The 17,201-nt window shown below is 36.9% G+C and overlaps 1 protein-coding gene across 1 annotated transcript in view; it reads right to left on the bottom strand.

Annotated features, from left to right (window-relative positions):
• NAV3 (neuron navigator 3) overlaps positions 1 to 17,201 on the bottom strand; it is a 253,471-nt gene that overhangs the window by 6,128 nt on the left and 230,142 nt on the right. The window contains exons 28-37 of the mRNA XM_017804448.1: positions 15,021 to 15,174; positions 11,921 to 12,095; positions 8,105 to 8,199; positions 7,353 to 7,448; positions 6,947 to 7,115; positions 5,974 to 6,209; positions 3,842 to 3,996; positions 2,975 to 3,046; positions 2,348 to 2,544; positions 1,605 to 1,723 (exon numbers count right to left, since the gene is read on the bottom strand). Of these exons, the coding sequence (XP_017659937.1) occupies positions 1,605 to 1,723; positions 2,348 to 2,544; positions 2,975 to 3,046; positions 3,842 to 3,996; positions 5,974 to 6,209; positions 6,947 to 7,115; positions 7,353 to 7,448; positions 8,105 to 8,199; positions 11,921 to 12,095; positions 15,021 to 15,174 (1,468 nt within the window). The remainder of the gene's footprint in view (positions 1 to 1,604; positions 1,724 to 2,347; positions 2,545 to 2,974; positions 3,047 to 3,841; positions 3,997 to 5,973; positions 6,210 to 6,946; positions 7,116 to 7,352; positions 7,449 to 8,104; positions 8,200 to 11,920; positions 12,096 to 15,020; positions 15,175 to 17,201) is intronic.

Genomic DNA, 17,201 nt, shown 5'->3' with positions numbered 1-17,201 from the left:
TGGAATCTGTAGCAAGGCTTGCAAATTCTGTGCCTGACAAGTGAGTTTGGAAAGTGCCAAGCTAGAAAGGCAGTTTCTACTCATCCCTAGTTCCAGGAACACCTAATTATATAATATAAAATATTTCTATTTATTATTAATAACATTATTTTATGAAAGCTATCCAAAGCAGATAAAAACTGGTACAGTTTAAACAAACATATGTTCTTCTATATGCTGCCATCATCTGCTCCAGAATTGAAGTTTTCATTTAAGCAGTTACCCTGTATACCTGGGAAAATACGAGTATGAAGAATATCAGTGCATTTTTATAGCTGGTCTAAACAAGTGCTGTTAATCTTACTGTTGCTGTTCTATCAAATATTTGGTGGTTTTCTGCACAAGACATAAATATTCTGTAAGTCTGAGAGAGATAAGCAGTTTTAGGAAAGCATGAGATATTCAACAGGCAAGATTCTAAACCTCCATCACATCAGGATGTCACTGTGTCAATAAAAGGTGATAAAAAAACTGCAGCTGCCTACACAGTTTTTGATTAGTCCATAACAATCCCCTCTGCACTGTACAGTAATTTCTTTCAGTGTCAAGTGTGGAAAAAAGTGCCTTTCCACAAAGCATCTTTCTAGAGGATATAGAATTGCAGTGCATAAACAAAAAAAAGGAAAAGGGAGAAAGCCAAATAAAGATTGGGAAAAAAGATAGAAAGACAAAAGAAGGGATTAATGTCAAGATTTAGGTTTGCTCCAAATATGTGGAATTGTCTGAAATCCTAATCTATCCTCTGGGATAACCTAGAGAGTTATTCTCTCGGGGGATACCTCACCGCAATCTTCCAGTACTTGAAGGGGCTTATAACTAAGAGGCAAAGTTTTTTTTATGTGGGCAGATGGTGATAGGACAAGGGGAAACAGTTTTACTAAGTGAGGAGAGATTTAGATTATATGTTAGGAAGAAATTCTTTACTCAGAGGGCGGTAAGGCACTGGAACAGGTTGCCCAGAGAAGTTGTGGGTGTCCCATCCCTGGAAGTGTTTAAGGATGATGCTCTGAGCAACCTGATTTAATGCCCATGCCAGGGGGGCTGGAACTAGGTAATCTTTAATGCCCCTTGCAACCCAAGCCTTTCTATGATTCTATGAAAATATCCCTGTTCACAAGCTTTTCTCCACAAGCCTGTGTACCTACGTGTGTATTTAGGTGGGAGAGGAATACACAGACCAAAGCTATTTTCTTGCAGCAGTGTAGGACTTATTGACCTTTCCATGCAGGGGTAGGCTGAGACTGCCTTGACTCAGGGAGACAATCTGACCTGTATTTAGCATTGCCGTGAACTCTTTAGGCAGTGGAAAAAAACCCACCTTCTTTCAGTCACAGAGGAGAAACCCACTTCATAAAATAGAAGATACTGGTGCTGGAGCAGACAAAGCAATCATACATCAGAGTAAGAGCAGGTTAAAAGGAATTTGAGCTGATTTCTATAATCCCTCCAAAGATTTTCTCCTTGCAAATGCAACAGCATTCATACCAGGATGCAATGGTTTAAAGTAGCTTGGAGAAAGCCTATGAGAAGAATTTCAAAAATTTTCTAGGAAACAAATGACATACCTGAAGACCTTCTCTCACAGCTTCCAGAAGATACGGCACCAGGGAATAGTTCCAGAGGTCTGTGAACCACACTCTGGAGCCATCAACATCCATAGGGCAAGGGAGGAAGAGACGGGGACCTGAGAAGTCAAATTGTGTATTAAAAAAGGTGGAACTGTGGAACACACATTAAAGACAATCTTTGCAGAATTAAAATAATAGTATTGGAGCAAACTCAAGAGAAGAGAGTACTAATACAGGACTACAGTAAAGAAACTATCAGTCTCCTGTTATTAAAAATGAACTAGTATCCCTTTATCTAATTTTAGGGCCCAATGAACACTTACAAGTTTTATGGAAAGCTATATAAAAGGTTGACTTCTTTGTTAACATAGTTATTCCATTAAAAGACACCAGGTCCAAGGGTTTTTATTGCTGTAATTATACTGCATTGTGAAAGCAGAAGAAAAAATTAAGATTAAGAAAGTTGCTATTGATGTAATTTTATTTAAAAAATCTTTTAAAATTGTAATGGTTTACTTGAAAGTCTTTAGCAATGAAGGAAGAAATACCAGGAAATACAAACTCTCTCATTAAATTTTATTTCTTATGTCAGTTTTGCTGACAACTAGACGAATTCTCCACACCTATGTTGTACTTCCCATTGAGAGATGACAACTTTTAAAAGAACAATATATCCTTCACAAATCCCTAAAATGTTCAGCTTGCATCCTTATTTCCAACAATTCCACCAATGGACTCACCAATGGTTACATCTGAAGAGCTGTGCGTTTCTAGGAAGCTGTTGAGATGATGCCATGTTTTGGGGATCCAGTCAATGATTTTCATGAGCTCATTATTGCGTATGTTCTTTTCTATTTCAGTTTCAATCAGTTTCCTTCTCAGATATCTGCCTAAGAAACCTTTAACAGGCTCTGTGTGATTAGCACACAGCACCCACCTGGGTAGAAGAGATAAATGTCAAGCAGCGATAAACAGCAAATACATTATTTCCTCTTAAACATATACATGGAAGTAATGCCTTAAGCTTCTGAGTCTCATTAGTCAGCAAGTATAAAACTGCTCCAATAAACCTCATTATTGCTTACTACTTCAACACAGCCATTTCAGGTTCCAGTAGGAATTCAAGACACTGCTGAAGACAAATGAAATGCAGGAATGCAATCATCTTTGGCAACTTGCTAGAGGTGCCAGACTATCTTATTTCTTTCACCATTCCCCAACACCATTCAGAAACCCATCAACAGATGAGAGACATTGAAACTAAAATACTTTGCTGTGGTGAGACACAAGATCAATATTTATCAAAGAAGGGCTTAGAAGCCGGGAGCTGTGCAAACATGGCCACAGTACATACAGGGTGAACACACCTGAAATTGTGATGCAGCTCCAGATTTGGTGAAGAAGAAACTCCCTGGTTCATGGTTCCAATAATATAGGGACTGAAAAGAGAAAAGCAGTAGGATATTTTTGAGGGAGAATTCATTCAAATATTTGGAGAATATTTATTCTTCTGTATGATTTCCCTCTCTGCACATTTTTGGTTTCCTAGTATTCATCCATAATAAAGAAATAAATAAGCAACCATGTCTTAATGTAATTCATAATTTTGCAGCAGACCTTAGTGTTTTAATTTCAGAAGCCAACATGAGTAAGACGTTGCACGCCCTGATTTTATGAAGGGAAATCCCTATGATGGCACTTTTACAGCAGAAATAACCAATGTTGTAGGCTAGTACAAGTTCCTGAAAACAGTATTTTTAGTCTTGCTTGAGAATAAAGGAGTCAGCAAACTCCATACTTCTGCACTGCTATAAACTGTGGGAAGGGCAAGTCTGCTAGATATACAGCTGTTTCTGCATGTCATGATTTATCCCAGATTCCACTATTACAAAGTGTAACTCTTATTCTACCATAAAATGTCCTCATGGTACTAACGAGCTTGTGTAATCTGACAGGGTGCAAAGGATAAGTCAAATGCTTAAGTACTTACTTAAATTTTGTGTTACATTTACATCTAACTGAGAAGTACAGGAGTCATGTAAATAAAGTGAAGCAGACAACTAAGTACTTTGCTGAAGAGGGTTAAAATTATTGAAGCACATAAGGGCCTTGCAGACAGCCTACAGGAGTCCTAAGTTTCCAATGGGACATTTTATTTTGTAAAATAACAAAGAGCTTTTACTGTTTTAGTTGCAAAAATGTGTGTGAAAGGAGAGAGAAGAGCTACTACCTACCATTTATTATATTTACAGTTGAGGAAACCATTGAAGATGTCACTTAGTGAACTGATGTGGTGGAGGTTATCAAGAATTATGACGACAGGGAGGTCAGCACCATTGTTGTCAGCACTGCATTGCTCAGCTAGGTTTGCTAGGTATTGTCGCAGATCCTTCAGCAGAATTAACAAAAACCCCCCACCACAACAACAACCAAACAAACACAGAAACAAAACAAAACAAAACACCCAGAAAACATTAATCCGATTAGACCACAGATGTAATTTTAGTGGAAAAAAAATTTAGAAAGATAAAATGACTGCTAAAGAATTTCCCTTCTGTGGATTATTCAGCTGGATCTGCACATGCAGGAAGACGCTGCTTAGACAGGGCAACACTGAAACCACATAGGTAAAAAAAAAGGTACTAAACATAAGGTAAATGACTGAAGCATTCTGAGTTGGCGGATACATTCCTTAGAAATTTGCTGGTAAAATATCTCCAGAGGAAAATAGGTTGCAATAAATAGGCCATTTGCAATGGGCTGAGATACATTAATTTTTAGACCTTCATTCTTATGAATGCCACATTTATATATCGAAAAAACCCCACCAAACTATCACACAGTCTAGGTGTATTAAACTGCTCCTTCAGATACCTCCTTTCACCACTCCCACTGAAAATCTGCCTGCCCTTTTGGGAATGCTATATCCCAGCCCAATATAAGATTTGTTGCATAAATTCTTTTTTCCTGTCAGCTGTCTGGTTGCTGTTTATTACTGGAGGAAAAGAGAGGGTTTTATAATCAAAACATTTAATATTTTTGTCAACACTTTCTTGCCCTTGAAGATCTGGGCTAGTCGAATTTTACAGCTGTATCTCTAGAGGTATCTAATTTTGTCAGAGTTGGAAATGCTCAGTATTATGAACAAAGTTCCTATTGTCATTTTACTTTCTGGATCAGGGATAGCAGAATCTTTTCTTCTTTTATGGGAACATGCAATCCTTTTTTATTTCAAGAAAGATTTTTCTTTGCCTTTTTATGATCAGGTGTCTCTAGGGGAACATTATGGATTTCTTCCATGGAATGGCACCATCTGTATTATACAAACGCACTTGGTATTTGACAATGTTGCTTTTTTCTTTTTTTTTACTAGAAAATCAAAAGTTCTATATAAATCTGGATAGAAACAAAGGAAAATGGGGAGGGGAACCAAACCAAACCAAAAAACAACAGACAAACTCCAAAAGACCAGGCTGTTTACCAAAAATCCAAAAGCTTGCTCTTTTGTGGGACAATTTTCTTTATAGATGTGTATAGTATAACAATAAAACATAAACACTTCCCCTGCCAAAGTAAATGGCATCACAAATCCTTTGCATAAAGACAGTGAAAAGTGGTTATTTTTACTGGAATGGTCCTCTTGCCCCTTTGGGATCTGTATGTTCTTCCTTCTTATATTATGTTAGCATTCATTATGTTCTGTACAAATCAGAAAGCTCTTGTCAAGCCCCTTCATTTTCTTTTCCCTTGGTACCATGTCAGGCATATACCCAATTCAGGACAGCAAGTGAATAGTATTATCTGTGGCTAGCACAGTAGTTATGCTGGAAGCCTGATATTCTAAGCTATGTAAATCACTGTGAATGTGACACAGTGTGTAAGGCAATTTCAGTATGGTCAGCTTCCTGATAGAAAGCACAACAGTTGTACTTATCCAGTGCTGATTAAGAAGCCGAACCCAACACAATAATTCAAAATCCCCATTTTGAAATCTTTGCTAACAAAAGCTGATGTTATCTTCAGAAAAAAGCATGTTACACTAGTATTACTATATAGCGAACCTTCTGACAAAGGAATTACAGACACTCCAAAAATTTAATTTATATTAAATTAATAGGAATTTGACTCTGTATCTCCCCTTAAAGTGGGTTTCCTTGAGAGAGGGAAAATTGAGACTTCCTTCACAGTGCTTCAAAGGTTTGTTTAGAACAGAAAGATCTGGTCCCTGTACACCAGTGGGACTGGAAACTGAATTCTTGAAGGAAAAATGCTAACTGAGCAGCAAAAGAGTACTCCAATTAATAGAATCTGCTCTGCATCGTCATTACAAATTGGGCAATAGATTATCTTTTTGACTGTAACTTACCTTGCTTGACTTGTGATCTACGTTAAAAGTTGCAATTGCATCCTCAGTTTTTTTCCTGCCAGATTTGGTTATAATATATTCAGCCAGCCTGTTAGCTAAATAGGTCTTTCCTGTGCCACTGGGTCCCGACAGAATAATTCTGCGATGCTCCATCAGTAAATTAAAGTACCGTTGGGTAATTGGCTTAGGAATTAATGTGTCAAACACAAAACTGTCCAAACTGTTTTCTTCCACTCCTGGGAACAAAAGACAAGAAAAATGGTCTGTCTTCATCCTTGCTAAGCTAGGTATTTGGCCTGGCACCTGATGGCATCAGTGCTATGCTGAAATCAAGGTAAGATACTTCTGCCTAAATCAAATCCCTATCAAGGACCTCCACTTACTGTGGAAATACTGACATCCTTCCACAGCACCAGAAAATTAAACAGTAGTAGTGAGATGAGATGAGTGGAAGAGATGAAATTGAAGTAAATGTAAAGCGAAGGCTCAGTGAGGCAAAGATATATGCTTCAGACACTACAGGCAGCCATGACAAAGAAAAGGTTAAAGTGACAGCCACAAGGGTTACCAGTTGTCACATCAGTGTATGTAAAGTTCTCTGAAGGCCCCACCCTCCCCTCCAATAGCAAATCCCTAGAACTTTTGAAATGTATGGAATTTTTCCTGTGGAAAGGGATAAAGCATAAATACTTCTCATCACAATCTCTGTTTTGGTGTTAGTTTTTTTGCCACTATTCAGAAATCTGTACTTTTTTTGTGATTCAGCAGGGAGGCAGGGAAGGACAGAGATATTCTTAGATTTCCCTCAAAAGGCCACACTGCGTTAGGTATTATACAATGTCTTACAGAGAGTTTATGTGGAACTGGAGACAAAATACAGAAAGGTCAGGTGTAAGAAAAATAATTGTGAAAGGATGGGGAATTGCAGTGAAGAATTCTACAGTATCTGCAAAAAACATTCTTGAGGTTTTACCTTTCAGGTTCACAGTGATGATGTTATTATCTCCAACCAGATATCCACAAGGCAGCAGTTCAGGCACTTCTAGGCTATGGGCTCTAACTACATCCCCTATACAATAGCTAGCAATGCAGTCAGAGCTTAAGCCCAGGCTAGTAGTCGGGTCCACTCGGAAAATATATTCCTGAAATTATACAAAAATATAAGACACAAAAATGTTTTTTGAATGAAAACAGTTTGGAAAACCCCCTACAGACATAAAAAAAGAACAGCAACATTAAGAATGAAGCTTAATAGTGGTGTTAGCTATGCATAAGAAACCAAACCAAAGACTTGACAAGACAACCCAAAGAATACAGAAATTTTCTAAAGTTAAAAAGAAAATTGTAATAATACTTAAGTAAATTTTTCAGTGTCTTACCTTAAAGAGACGTCTGATTACACCATCTAAGACATCCCATTTTGTTTTTCCACTGACTCCAATTGATCCTATCAGGTATGCATGTGGTTTTTGATCCTGCAAAGAGATTTTTGGAAATTGGACTAAAAATTGGGCTAATTAGTTTTCTATGAAGATTCACAGCTTTCCTAACAAAAAAAAAAAAAAGAATATCATCTAGAATGTGATGTTGCTAATAATCTCTGCTCCAGGAATAGGTATACATGGTATTACTTCAGTACATCTTCAAAAAAAAGGAAATACAATATCTGATTCTGCTGTTTGATTATATCTGTGTTTTTAAAGAGATGAATATAAATAAATGTTGCACATCTATAATATTTTGTAACACAGATCATGAAAACATGACAATGCAATTCCAAATTGATAACCTCAGCAGCATAATCATAGTTGCATACAAAGGAGTCCAAGGCATAGATCTGATTTATAATGACTTTTAAATGGGGATTGTAAGTCCCAGAACATTACACTACTAATTAAACTGATAATTGGTATTGTCTAAGCTACCAAAAAGGCAGAAAGAGGTCATAGGACATTAGTCTATGGGGAATGCCTAACTGTATTGAGCATGGATGACGGAGAAGAGAGATGTTACCTTTAGGATAGTTCCTTTTAGTTCCTGGGCTTAAAATACTGAAAAAAGTTGAGTTCCTATATTCCAGCATTTGCTATAGCTATAATTTTGCATCTAGACCTTTGGGTAATGCACTTACCTTGGCTCGACTATAGCCCTTGTTTATAGTGACTAAAATTTTCACACTGTGACCTTTGTGGAGTGCTCCATCAGTGACATCATCCAACAAAATATCTACAGTAAAAGAAGGGAAGTGATCAGTCTGAAAAATGACATCAGTTATGTTCACATCATCAGTTCAATATTTGTCCAAAGGATTTTTTGGTTAAAAAGATAGGCTTCCATGACTTGGTTAAAAAGAAAGACTGCCATGACAACATCTTGCAATCATATTAGTCTGTACTTATTCCTAATTCACCATTTCTGTTGGAGATGAGAAAACCATTACAAGTTGTCATTTTTTGAAGGAATATTAGGAATTCTAATAATGTAGAAATGAATAGGGAATCTATAAATAAATAAAAACTTACATTATAGTCTTGTCTTTGCTTTCCTTCTTGGAACTTTTTCAAAATTACCATATGTTCACAAAGTAATGTTTAAAAACAAAATTAAGGTTATATCTTTGGGCACTCATTGTGCCCTTTAAAATGTTATAAGGAAAGAAAACAAAAAATCCTTGCACTGATATGTTTGCTGTTAAATAAAATAGCATTTAATTTCTCTTTCCAGATGATTTCTTTACCTTCAATACATATGGCATGGATAGAGTCTTTTTTACCTTCACAATACAGGCTTACAAACAGTATCCATTAGAAAACCACTTTGGATGCCTCCAGAATATGGGACTCTGTATTTAGCCATTCTGCTAAGGAAAGGCTTAATCTTTCTTGGAGGTAAAGAGTGATTTTGATCTGCTCTGCACCTCTGTTACTACCTCTTCACTAACTCCTAAAATGAGAAAGCAGAAGTATGTATTTTTATGTATTTTTTACTAAAAGCTGAGCCTGCAGCTTTATTGCAAGTGATAAAACTGCTGTCTTCCTCTAGAAGTTCTGTCAGGGATTTTACCGTCAGACATTTAAGCTAACTATCAAATTAGGAGAGATTATGGATTTGCATTTTCTTCAAAGGTCAGCACAGTAATCCACTACCCTAAATCCTGTTCATTCTTATTGTGGTGATTGAAGAAAATCATCGACTTCATGACATAGTCTGCACAGGGTCAGATTTCATCCAAATTAAATGAGATGCCAGTAAGATTCAGTCGCTTGTTCAAAGGAAAACCAAAGAAGACTTATGGAGATGATTTCAACGAATATATTAAAAATAACTTTTCATGTAAAAAGTTTGGTAACTTATACCCAGATTCTTTTTTTTTTAAGTTGGTCAAATGAAGAGGTCTTTTTTTTTTTTTTTGTGAGCTTAAATAAATTAATGTTTGTTTTTTTCCAGGCAGACAGTTTTTCTGTGCCACCAACACTGAATGTTTCACTTCAATTGTCTTGTGTTTTGGCATATTTCACAAAACTTAAGAGTTTTGATAATTGTCTGAGGGGAATTTACGGTATAACTGATCCCCCTATGAAATTTTCAATCTCTAAATAACCCTAATGTAGCCTTTAAATACATTCTTCTCTAAGTCTTTAGGAATGAGGAATCACTCTGTGGCTAGAGAAAAAAAATCCACTTTTTATAAACTCTCACTGACACAGGGGCTGAGAAAATGTCCAAGGGGCTCTAATTGTACCAGCTGTTTTAATTAGCCCCTGCTAAGTCTCCTTAGGCACACTATGGTAACTGTAGTTCACTTATTGTCTGAGCTTTAGCACTCTGGACCTGTCGCGTACAATTCCTTGTTCGCTGCTCTTACTCCAGTGATTTACTGAAATATGGGTGTCTATAACCACTGAGCCCCTTGGTGCTCAACCTCTCTGGAGGATATCATCATACCCTTAGGAAGTGAAAATGAATAGCTTTGGTCATTTGCAGATGACCATGGTCATTTGGAGACACTGGTCTCCCAGAAAGTGCAATTTTTTTAATATGAAGAGCCAAAGCCCCCATTTGTCTCAGTCCTCAGCATGATTAGCCTCTCCATATCTGATGAAATTTTGTTCAATAGTACTCCAGCTGCCACAGATATCCCACAAAACTTGGTAGAAAGTTGTCACCTTTCCAAGTTCTCTGGCATAGCAACAAAATGATAATCACAAGGATCAAAAATTCAGATTCATAATCAAATGAAATCCTCCCCTTCTCATTAGGCATCCTCATTTCTCTAATTTCTTATAACCAAAAGTAATTACTTTGCATGCTAGGAAAACAGTTAGAACAATAACATAGAAAATTATGGAAAGCTTATGGAAAAATGGAATCATTTAGGTTGGAAAAGACCCTTAAGACCATTGAGTCCAATCACTTCTCCCAGTCATCCTGTTCTTCCTGTTTCTCCTCTTGTTCCTTTTCCCCTTTTCCTCTTCCCTTTCCTCTTTTTCTTCCAGTTTTTATTTTTTCTATTCTTTTTCTAAACACTTCTCTCTGATTTTCATCTTCATTCTTTACCTTGTCTTTCACCTTCCCTTATTCTTTCCCTGTTCCTCCTTATCCATCATATTCTCATCCGGTTCCTCCTCCTCTTTTCCAAACTCCTCATACTCTTCTTCCTACATCTTTATTCCTGTATCTAGATAGAGTTAGTGCCAAGTGGCAAAGTGCTAATGGCAGCTACTGGTGAAAGACATTCTACAATCACCATATTGAAAAAAATTCTGTTCTGGATTGATTCTGTTTTTTAATTTTTTAATGTGTGTGGATCTGTGACCAGGAGCCACAGTTAAATTTTTTCTCCCTGCTTTTTGCAATACTTCATTGTGTGTTGAGGCCCAGTTCAGGCTCCTCCATGCTGAAAGTTAAATCTTGCAAAAAGCTGGAATGTAAATAAAAAACATACCAATTTTCATTAAAAATCTGATATTAACCAGGAAAAAAAGCTCAAATATCTGTGTAATCAATGACTGGCAAGATAATATGACTAACTGCCAATCCAAATTATAGTCAGTCAGTTTGGCACGTCCCCAGCTGTATTCTTGCCTAGACTCTTTCTACAATTATTAGCCACATTTTTATTGCTTTCAGAGATTGCATTATACTTTCTGTGGCATCTATGCTAATGGGAACTGCTTTGCTCTTGCTTTGGCCCTGGTTCTAATGTTAGAGACAGCACTTCTGTTTCTTGGCTACATTATCAAAACAAGTGTAGAAGTCTTATTATCATAAACTCCATGGCATGGAAAATAATCAAATGTTACTGTTCAGGATGTGGACCAAAGTTCTGCTTGCTTTCTCTCATTCATTGAAGTCAAGGAGAGTGCCTAATAAGGCAGGTGGGGTTTGGCTCCTGTGATAAATGGGGATTTGATCCTATATAGGCTAACTAGCTATACCAAATTAAAAAAATGTAAAGGATAAAGGTAACTGAGACCACCTGCTGACTCAGCTGCAAATATGAAGGGAGATAACTGAATGATCAAAGATCTGTAAGTCCAAAGAAGAAAGTTTCACATACTCTACTAATATTTATCCCATAGGGGCAAGAGAATATACTTATACATTTGTCGAGCATACTTCAACAGATATTCCTTTTCAAATAAATTGTAAACTAGATGACTAAAGAGTACTGTAAACTAGGCAGGTACAGAGTATAATATCTGGGAACTAAGCAAAGATAATGAAGTCTGTTACTAATATTCAGAGGCTTCTAAAAGCTACATTTTTAAAACATGACCACCAGCATTCTTCTTCATCTCCATTACTGAATGCATATCTGATGTCAACCTGAGTGATATGAGGCATTTTAATTTTCATGCATGCTTCTCATATATGGCTCATTTAGAGGGTGAAAACAATAAATTCTTACTAATTGCTGAGGCATGCATGTGCTCAAAGTATGTACCTGAGGTAACAGATTCTGTGATGTTTAAATTGTTCAAAGAAAGTCCTAGTGACTGCCGTGATGAAGATGATGATGTGCTGCTTGATGACTCTGATGATGGCCGGGCAGGCTTTCCAGTATTTCCAGTCTCTGCTTTTAAACGATCATTTTCAGCTTTCAATATCTCAATTTCATTCTATATACAAAAGAAATCAAGATAAAAGCACAGCAGGTTATTCTTTTGGAAAAGCACTGAGGGTAGTATTCTGGTGATGTTCCCCTGAAGTAGCTAACAGGTTTACCACGTTCACAGCAGTATGTAGCATTATGTATCAGAGGTATAATGCAGTTGGATTGCCTTCACTTCTTAAATGAAGGGAAACCCCCTGATAACCTTGTTTCAGCTTTTGCCTCAAGATAGTTACTAAGCAACATAAGCGTCAAGCTTCTATGTTTATTGTACACTTTACCATAGTTTGAGTGTGGCGAGAATTTTCCCAGATATCCCCACTTTTTAAAGCTACTTTCTATTGTCAAACACCTTAGGTAATAGTCAGCTAAGAACGTTACCAGTTATGTCAATGTTTCTAAAGTTACAGAAAATTATTACTGCCACTGAATGTAAAATTTAAGCAGTAACTTCACAGAAAAATTAAATTAAAAATGGGCAGTTAGAATTTGATAGTTAACAATTTCATAACTCTTCTTGCTATCAGATAAGACTTTCTGATCATTCAAACATGGGATTGTTCACATAACAGAGAGCAAACTCTGATGAAAACATACAGTGACAGATGAATCAGAACAACTGGGATTTTTTCTAGCTAAATCCTCTGTGGTGCAAAGTGATTATTGAATGTACAATAATAAAATGAAAACAGCCTGAGAACCACCTGGTACCAGCTAAATCTAGTCTTCAGTCACTTCACAAAGCACAGAATAAAGCAACTGCTTATTCTTGGAGACGGTTTTGCAATCAAATTTAATTATATATTCACTAACACCCTGCTAAAATCCTATTTTTTTTGTGGAGGCTGCACAGCTACATTATACAAGTAAAAACATAAGGGATAGCATCACAAAAAAAACCTACAGCAGCTACAAAAAGATTAGATGACATACACAAAGGTGGGGAGACAGTGAAAGGGAAGGGACAAGACAATAAAATAGTGACAGAAGGTAATAGATGAGTGCACCAGTTTAGCCTGGGGTTCAAATCAGGAGCTGTGGTGAAATGAGTCACGCAATCTCCAGCTACTCTGCAGTTTACACTGATTAATTACATAGCTCTTAGCAGTCTTCCACTCACATGAGCTTTTAGTTTTTATGGTGCTCTTAATATATAAGTATTCAGATATCATTCTCACCAGTCCTACTTTTGCCCCTTACCAATATTTGTCAATTCTCAAAAATATCAAGAGTTTGGCAACTGTAAGGTGGCTGCCTGTCCTTTTGGGAAAACTCGAGACAAAGTGGTGATTACCAGCAATAGCATCTCAACTAGTTGCCTCTGCCCAGATTTGATGAAGTTTAGACTTGGAGGCCTGTTACTATAGCAGACTCCTCTCTCTGGGGAGTTCACCTGTTTTAGGCACTCATATCCTAGTATAAGACTGTAATCATATGATAAGCCTTCACATCCTTTTCTCTACCATTGCAATTAAGTGTGTTCTATTTCTTAGAGTTCCTTGGAACTTCTTAGTGGCTCAAGATCAAGTGTTTTACTTATGTCTGGACAATTGAAACCATATCTGTGGAGCAGTTCTTGATAATTCTTCCCCCAAACTGAAGTTCAGCCAAATATCCCACAGTAATATCGGCACCTAGTGCTGTGAGCACCTGGGAGGACGGCAGGTACCACAGATGTTTAAAGGTGTGGCTGAGACAGCCATAGGCATGGTACAAAAAAAGAGGTCTAGAAAATACATCAAGCACACCAATTCTGTAGTTATGAAATCAGCTGCTGTGTACATCTATACAAAAGTGCCTAAAGGCACACCTGACCTAAGCACCCAGCACAGAACAATTCAGCTGACAAGCCACTGAGCTGGATTCAGCTGTGTAAATGTGGGCTTCCAGTGACATGACATGGTCTTCCATGGGTAGAATATGTCCTGTGAAGATGCAAATACTTGAGGCTGGTTCAAATGGCAACAATTGCCTATGCTCAAACAACTCAGTTTCACCCTCTGCAACTATCTCAGGATGATTTTAGGATGGGTCTTTAGACCCCACTACTACAGGACTAAAACTCAATTGACTACAACTGGAGTTTTTCACCTAGCTCATACCTAGACTTCTAAATGTATCTGTCCTCGTCTCAACTGAATCCCCAACCCATGGTCTTGATTCTGTTCCCCAAATGCAGATTTACAGTGCCTTTAGGGATGACGTAGGTATCACACCTGTCATTCCAGAAGGGCCCAGTTCTACTGAAGGACCTATGTCATACTGTGTAGATATTGTAGACACTTTTGGGGACCCACCATGACACCAGACATTTGTATATAAGCGACAGAGTCAAATCCCATGAAACTCTGTGCTCCACTGAAGAACACTTCCATTCTTTTTGCATCCTTTCAGCCTCACAAAAGAGAAAGTCTTCTGATGTAAAATGTGTTCAGGAAAGATTTGGAGCAGTGTCACAAAATAATGTAGCAAAATTTTATGATGCTGGATACAGTAATTAGTTCAATTTTACATTCTCTGCTTTAGGAAGCCACAGCTCGGTTAGGAATCAGAAATGATAAGAGAGTATGAACATAGACTCCCACCCTTCCATGGCTCAGGGATTTAAAGCTCTGTAGAAATCACTTTTGATCTGCTTGTCTGTCATATTGCTTACCACAGTCATAGGGTTTAGATAATAAATATCCTTTGGGCAGGGATTATGTCTTCTTCCATATCTCTTAAACCCATTTTAGCTGTTAATATAAATGCTAAGAATATCTTTATTGTAAGATGAACATTTATCATACCCATCCTTCAGATGTACTGTCAATCTAGCAATTTACTTTGTATCAACAGTTTTTTGGCACCTGGAACAAAGTACTAGGAAAGGAAGTACACCTGGTGTACCTTTGGTGTGCACCTCTGTCATCACTTAAGCTACTGCACTGACCTGCATGCGGTTCATAGCTTCCCGAATCTGATCCAGATGGTGTGCAGAGCTGAGGGCTTCAAGACGAATATCCGTTAATTTTAGCTCCTTCTCCCTCAGCTCACTTTTTAGCTGAAGAATTATTTCAGCCTCTGCCTCTGTGCACTCACAGATCCTAAAGAGGAGTAGGAAACAGGTGGGAGATTAAAGGAAGGTTCTCCCCCCAAAGCAGCATCATTACTGAATATCAAAGTACAGAAAAATTCTTGCTGCTGGTGAAACTTATGAGCGAAGAAAGAAAGTTATCAAAGAAATATGAAAAGGTTCAAACTGCAAATTAAAAAAGGAAAAAGCCCTGTCAAGATGAAATGATCACCTTGCTTTTTAGCTCTGTAGTTTAGTTTACTGTGGTGAAAAACAAATTCTTAACTACTTTCAAGTATCTATATTTGACTGTGCATCATCCATTGGTTTGTTTTAATTTGATTTTATATTTCCATAATTTCTTTGGTGCAAATTTTATAATTCTTCTATATAATGACATTCAGAACTGAAGTATGCTGATTACGTTGTACTACTGGTACATTTGTTAGGCATCAGTAGTTTTCTCTGTTTTGAACAGTACACAAAGGGAGAGTCCTTGACTTCATTGTCTAGAAGATTTTTATCTGTAATGGTTTCGATTTGTGATGGCTGATGTTTTGCCTATAGTCTGTCATTTTGTAATGTATGATATATGAAATAATGTAGGTTGGTTTTGTTGTTTTTTTTTTTCTTAAAGACTGGGTTAAAAGTAATTACCACATGGTTATTTTTCATGAGCATCAATTTTAGAAAAGGACCAATTATAGTGTGAGAATAGATTGAAACATGACCATCCCAGGGACCCACAACTGTCCACGTCTCATGACAGACTGTTTTGCCTCTTTGTATCATCAGCAGAACCATCAGCAGAAAATAAAACACTGAATTTTGGCTACATTGTTACACTAAGCAGTATTTCCAGTCAACTCAATAAATGTTATTTGTTCTTTATTACTGTCACTATAAACAGTTAACAGTTTCAATATGAAAAATATTTTATAGAAATAAGTATTATTATTGTAATTATTACTGCTAATGTACAAAACAAGGAACAGAAGTCAACATTTAATTGCCAGAATGCATGCAAAGGCATTTTGGGAAAGATGATGAAGCACCCTTCAGGTCAGCAAGTGGGTATACAACTCCATGCCCCACACTCAATTTTACTGGAATCTATGCTTGTAGACCACACGACCATTTTGCTTTTTCTTTGATGCCCAAACTAGGGATGAGTAAAGGACTAGGATGCATAAGGACTAGGGATGCCCAGACTAGGAAAGTAAAGGTAATGGTTTAGAACATGAGACTCAGGTCAAGAAAATATATAAAAAAATTGTACGCAAAGGGAAGATGAAGAAGTTCATGGCAAAAAAAAAAAGTCAAGTAGAAGAAGAAAAATCATGAATATAATTCACAATATGCACAAATATTTTCAATATGAGTAAAAATGAAAAAAGACATATACTAGGATTTTTATCATGAATATTATTATACAGTTCTTGCTTTGATGTGCCATTATTTACCTATGCTAACCAAAAAAGAAATGAAATTTTATTTCCATGCATATCTTATCTCATACAACAACTTGGACAACTGGGAAGTCATCTCTTTTTTTGGCTATTTTCTTTTGGCTTTTTTTTTTTGGTATATCTTGGAAAGGTATGGGTGAAAAGATCTTGGCAAGCCTACTTTAAAGAATACAAAAATGAAGCAGAGAGAAGGGCTATGGTTCTGGAATAAGCAGGAAAAAGCTGTTTCAACTCTTAAGGTAAGCAGAATGGAAGCAGAAAGTACGAACTGCATTTTATTTTGCAGTTCCCAGAGCTTTCCAACACTTAGCTTCTATAATACTAAAATTACACAGAAAGATGAGACCCCATCAGAAGGAAGGAAACCAAAAAAGATAAGTTAGCATTCCTGAGCAGTCACAGAAAGAAGCTCAGAAGTCTGATCAGACTCCAAAGGTTCAAAGTAGTTGGAAAGACTTTTACTTTTTCCTTCTCGTTACAAACTCAAAATTTTTAAATCAATAGGTTGCTTTAGGTTGAAGAAATATAAGTCTTAATCTTTGAACAGAGGCTGCAGACAATTATGAAAAGTCTCAAAGGAGACAGGAAT

Source organism: Lepidothrix coronata, unplaced genomic scaffold, assembly GCF_001604755.1.
Source record: "Lepidothrix coronata isolate B3197 unplaced genomic scaffold, Lepidothrix_coronata-1.0 Scaffold9, whole genome shotgun sequence".
Taxonomy (NCBI): domain Eukaryota; kingdom Metazoa; phylum Chordata; class Aves; order Passeriformes; family Pipridae; genus Lepidothrix; species Lepidothrix coronata.
This window is presented reverse-complemented; position numbering and strand designations above follow the sequence as displayed.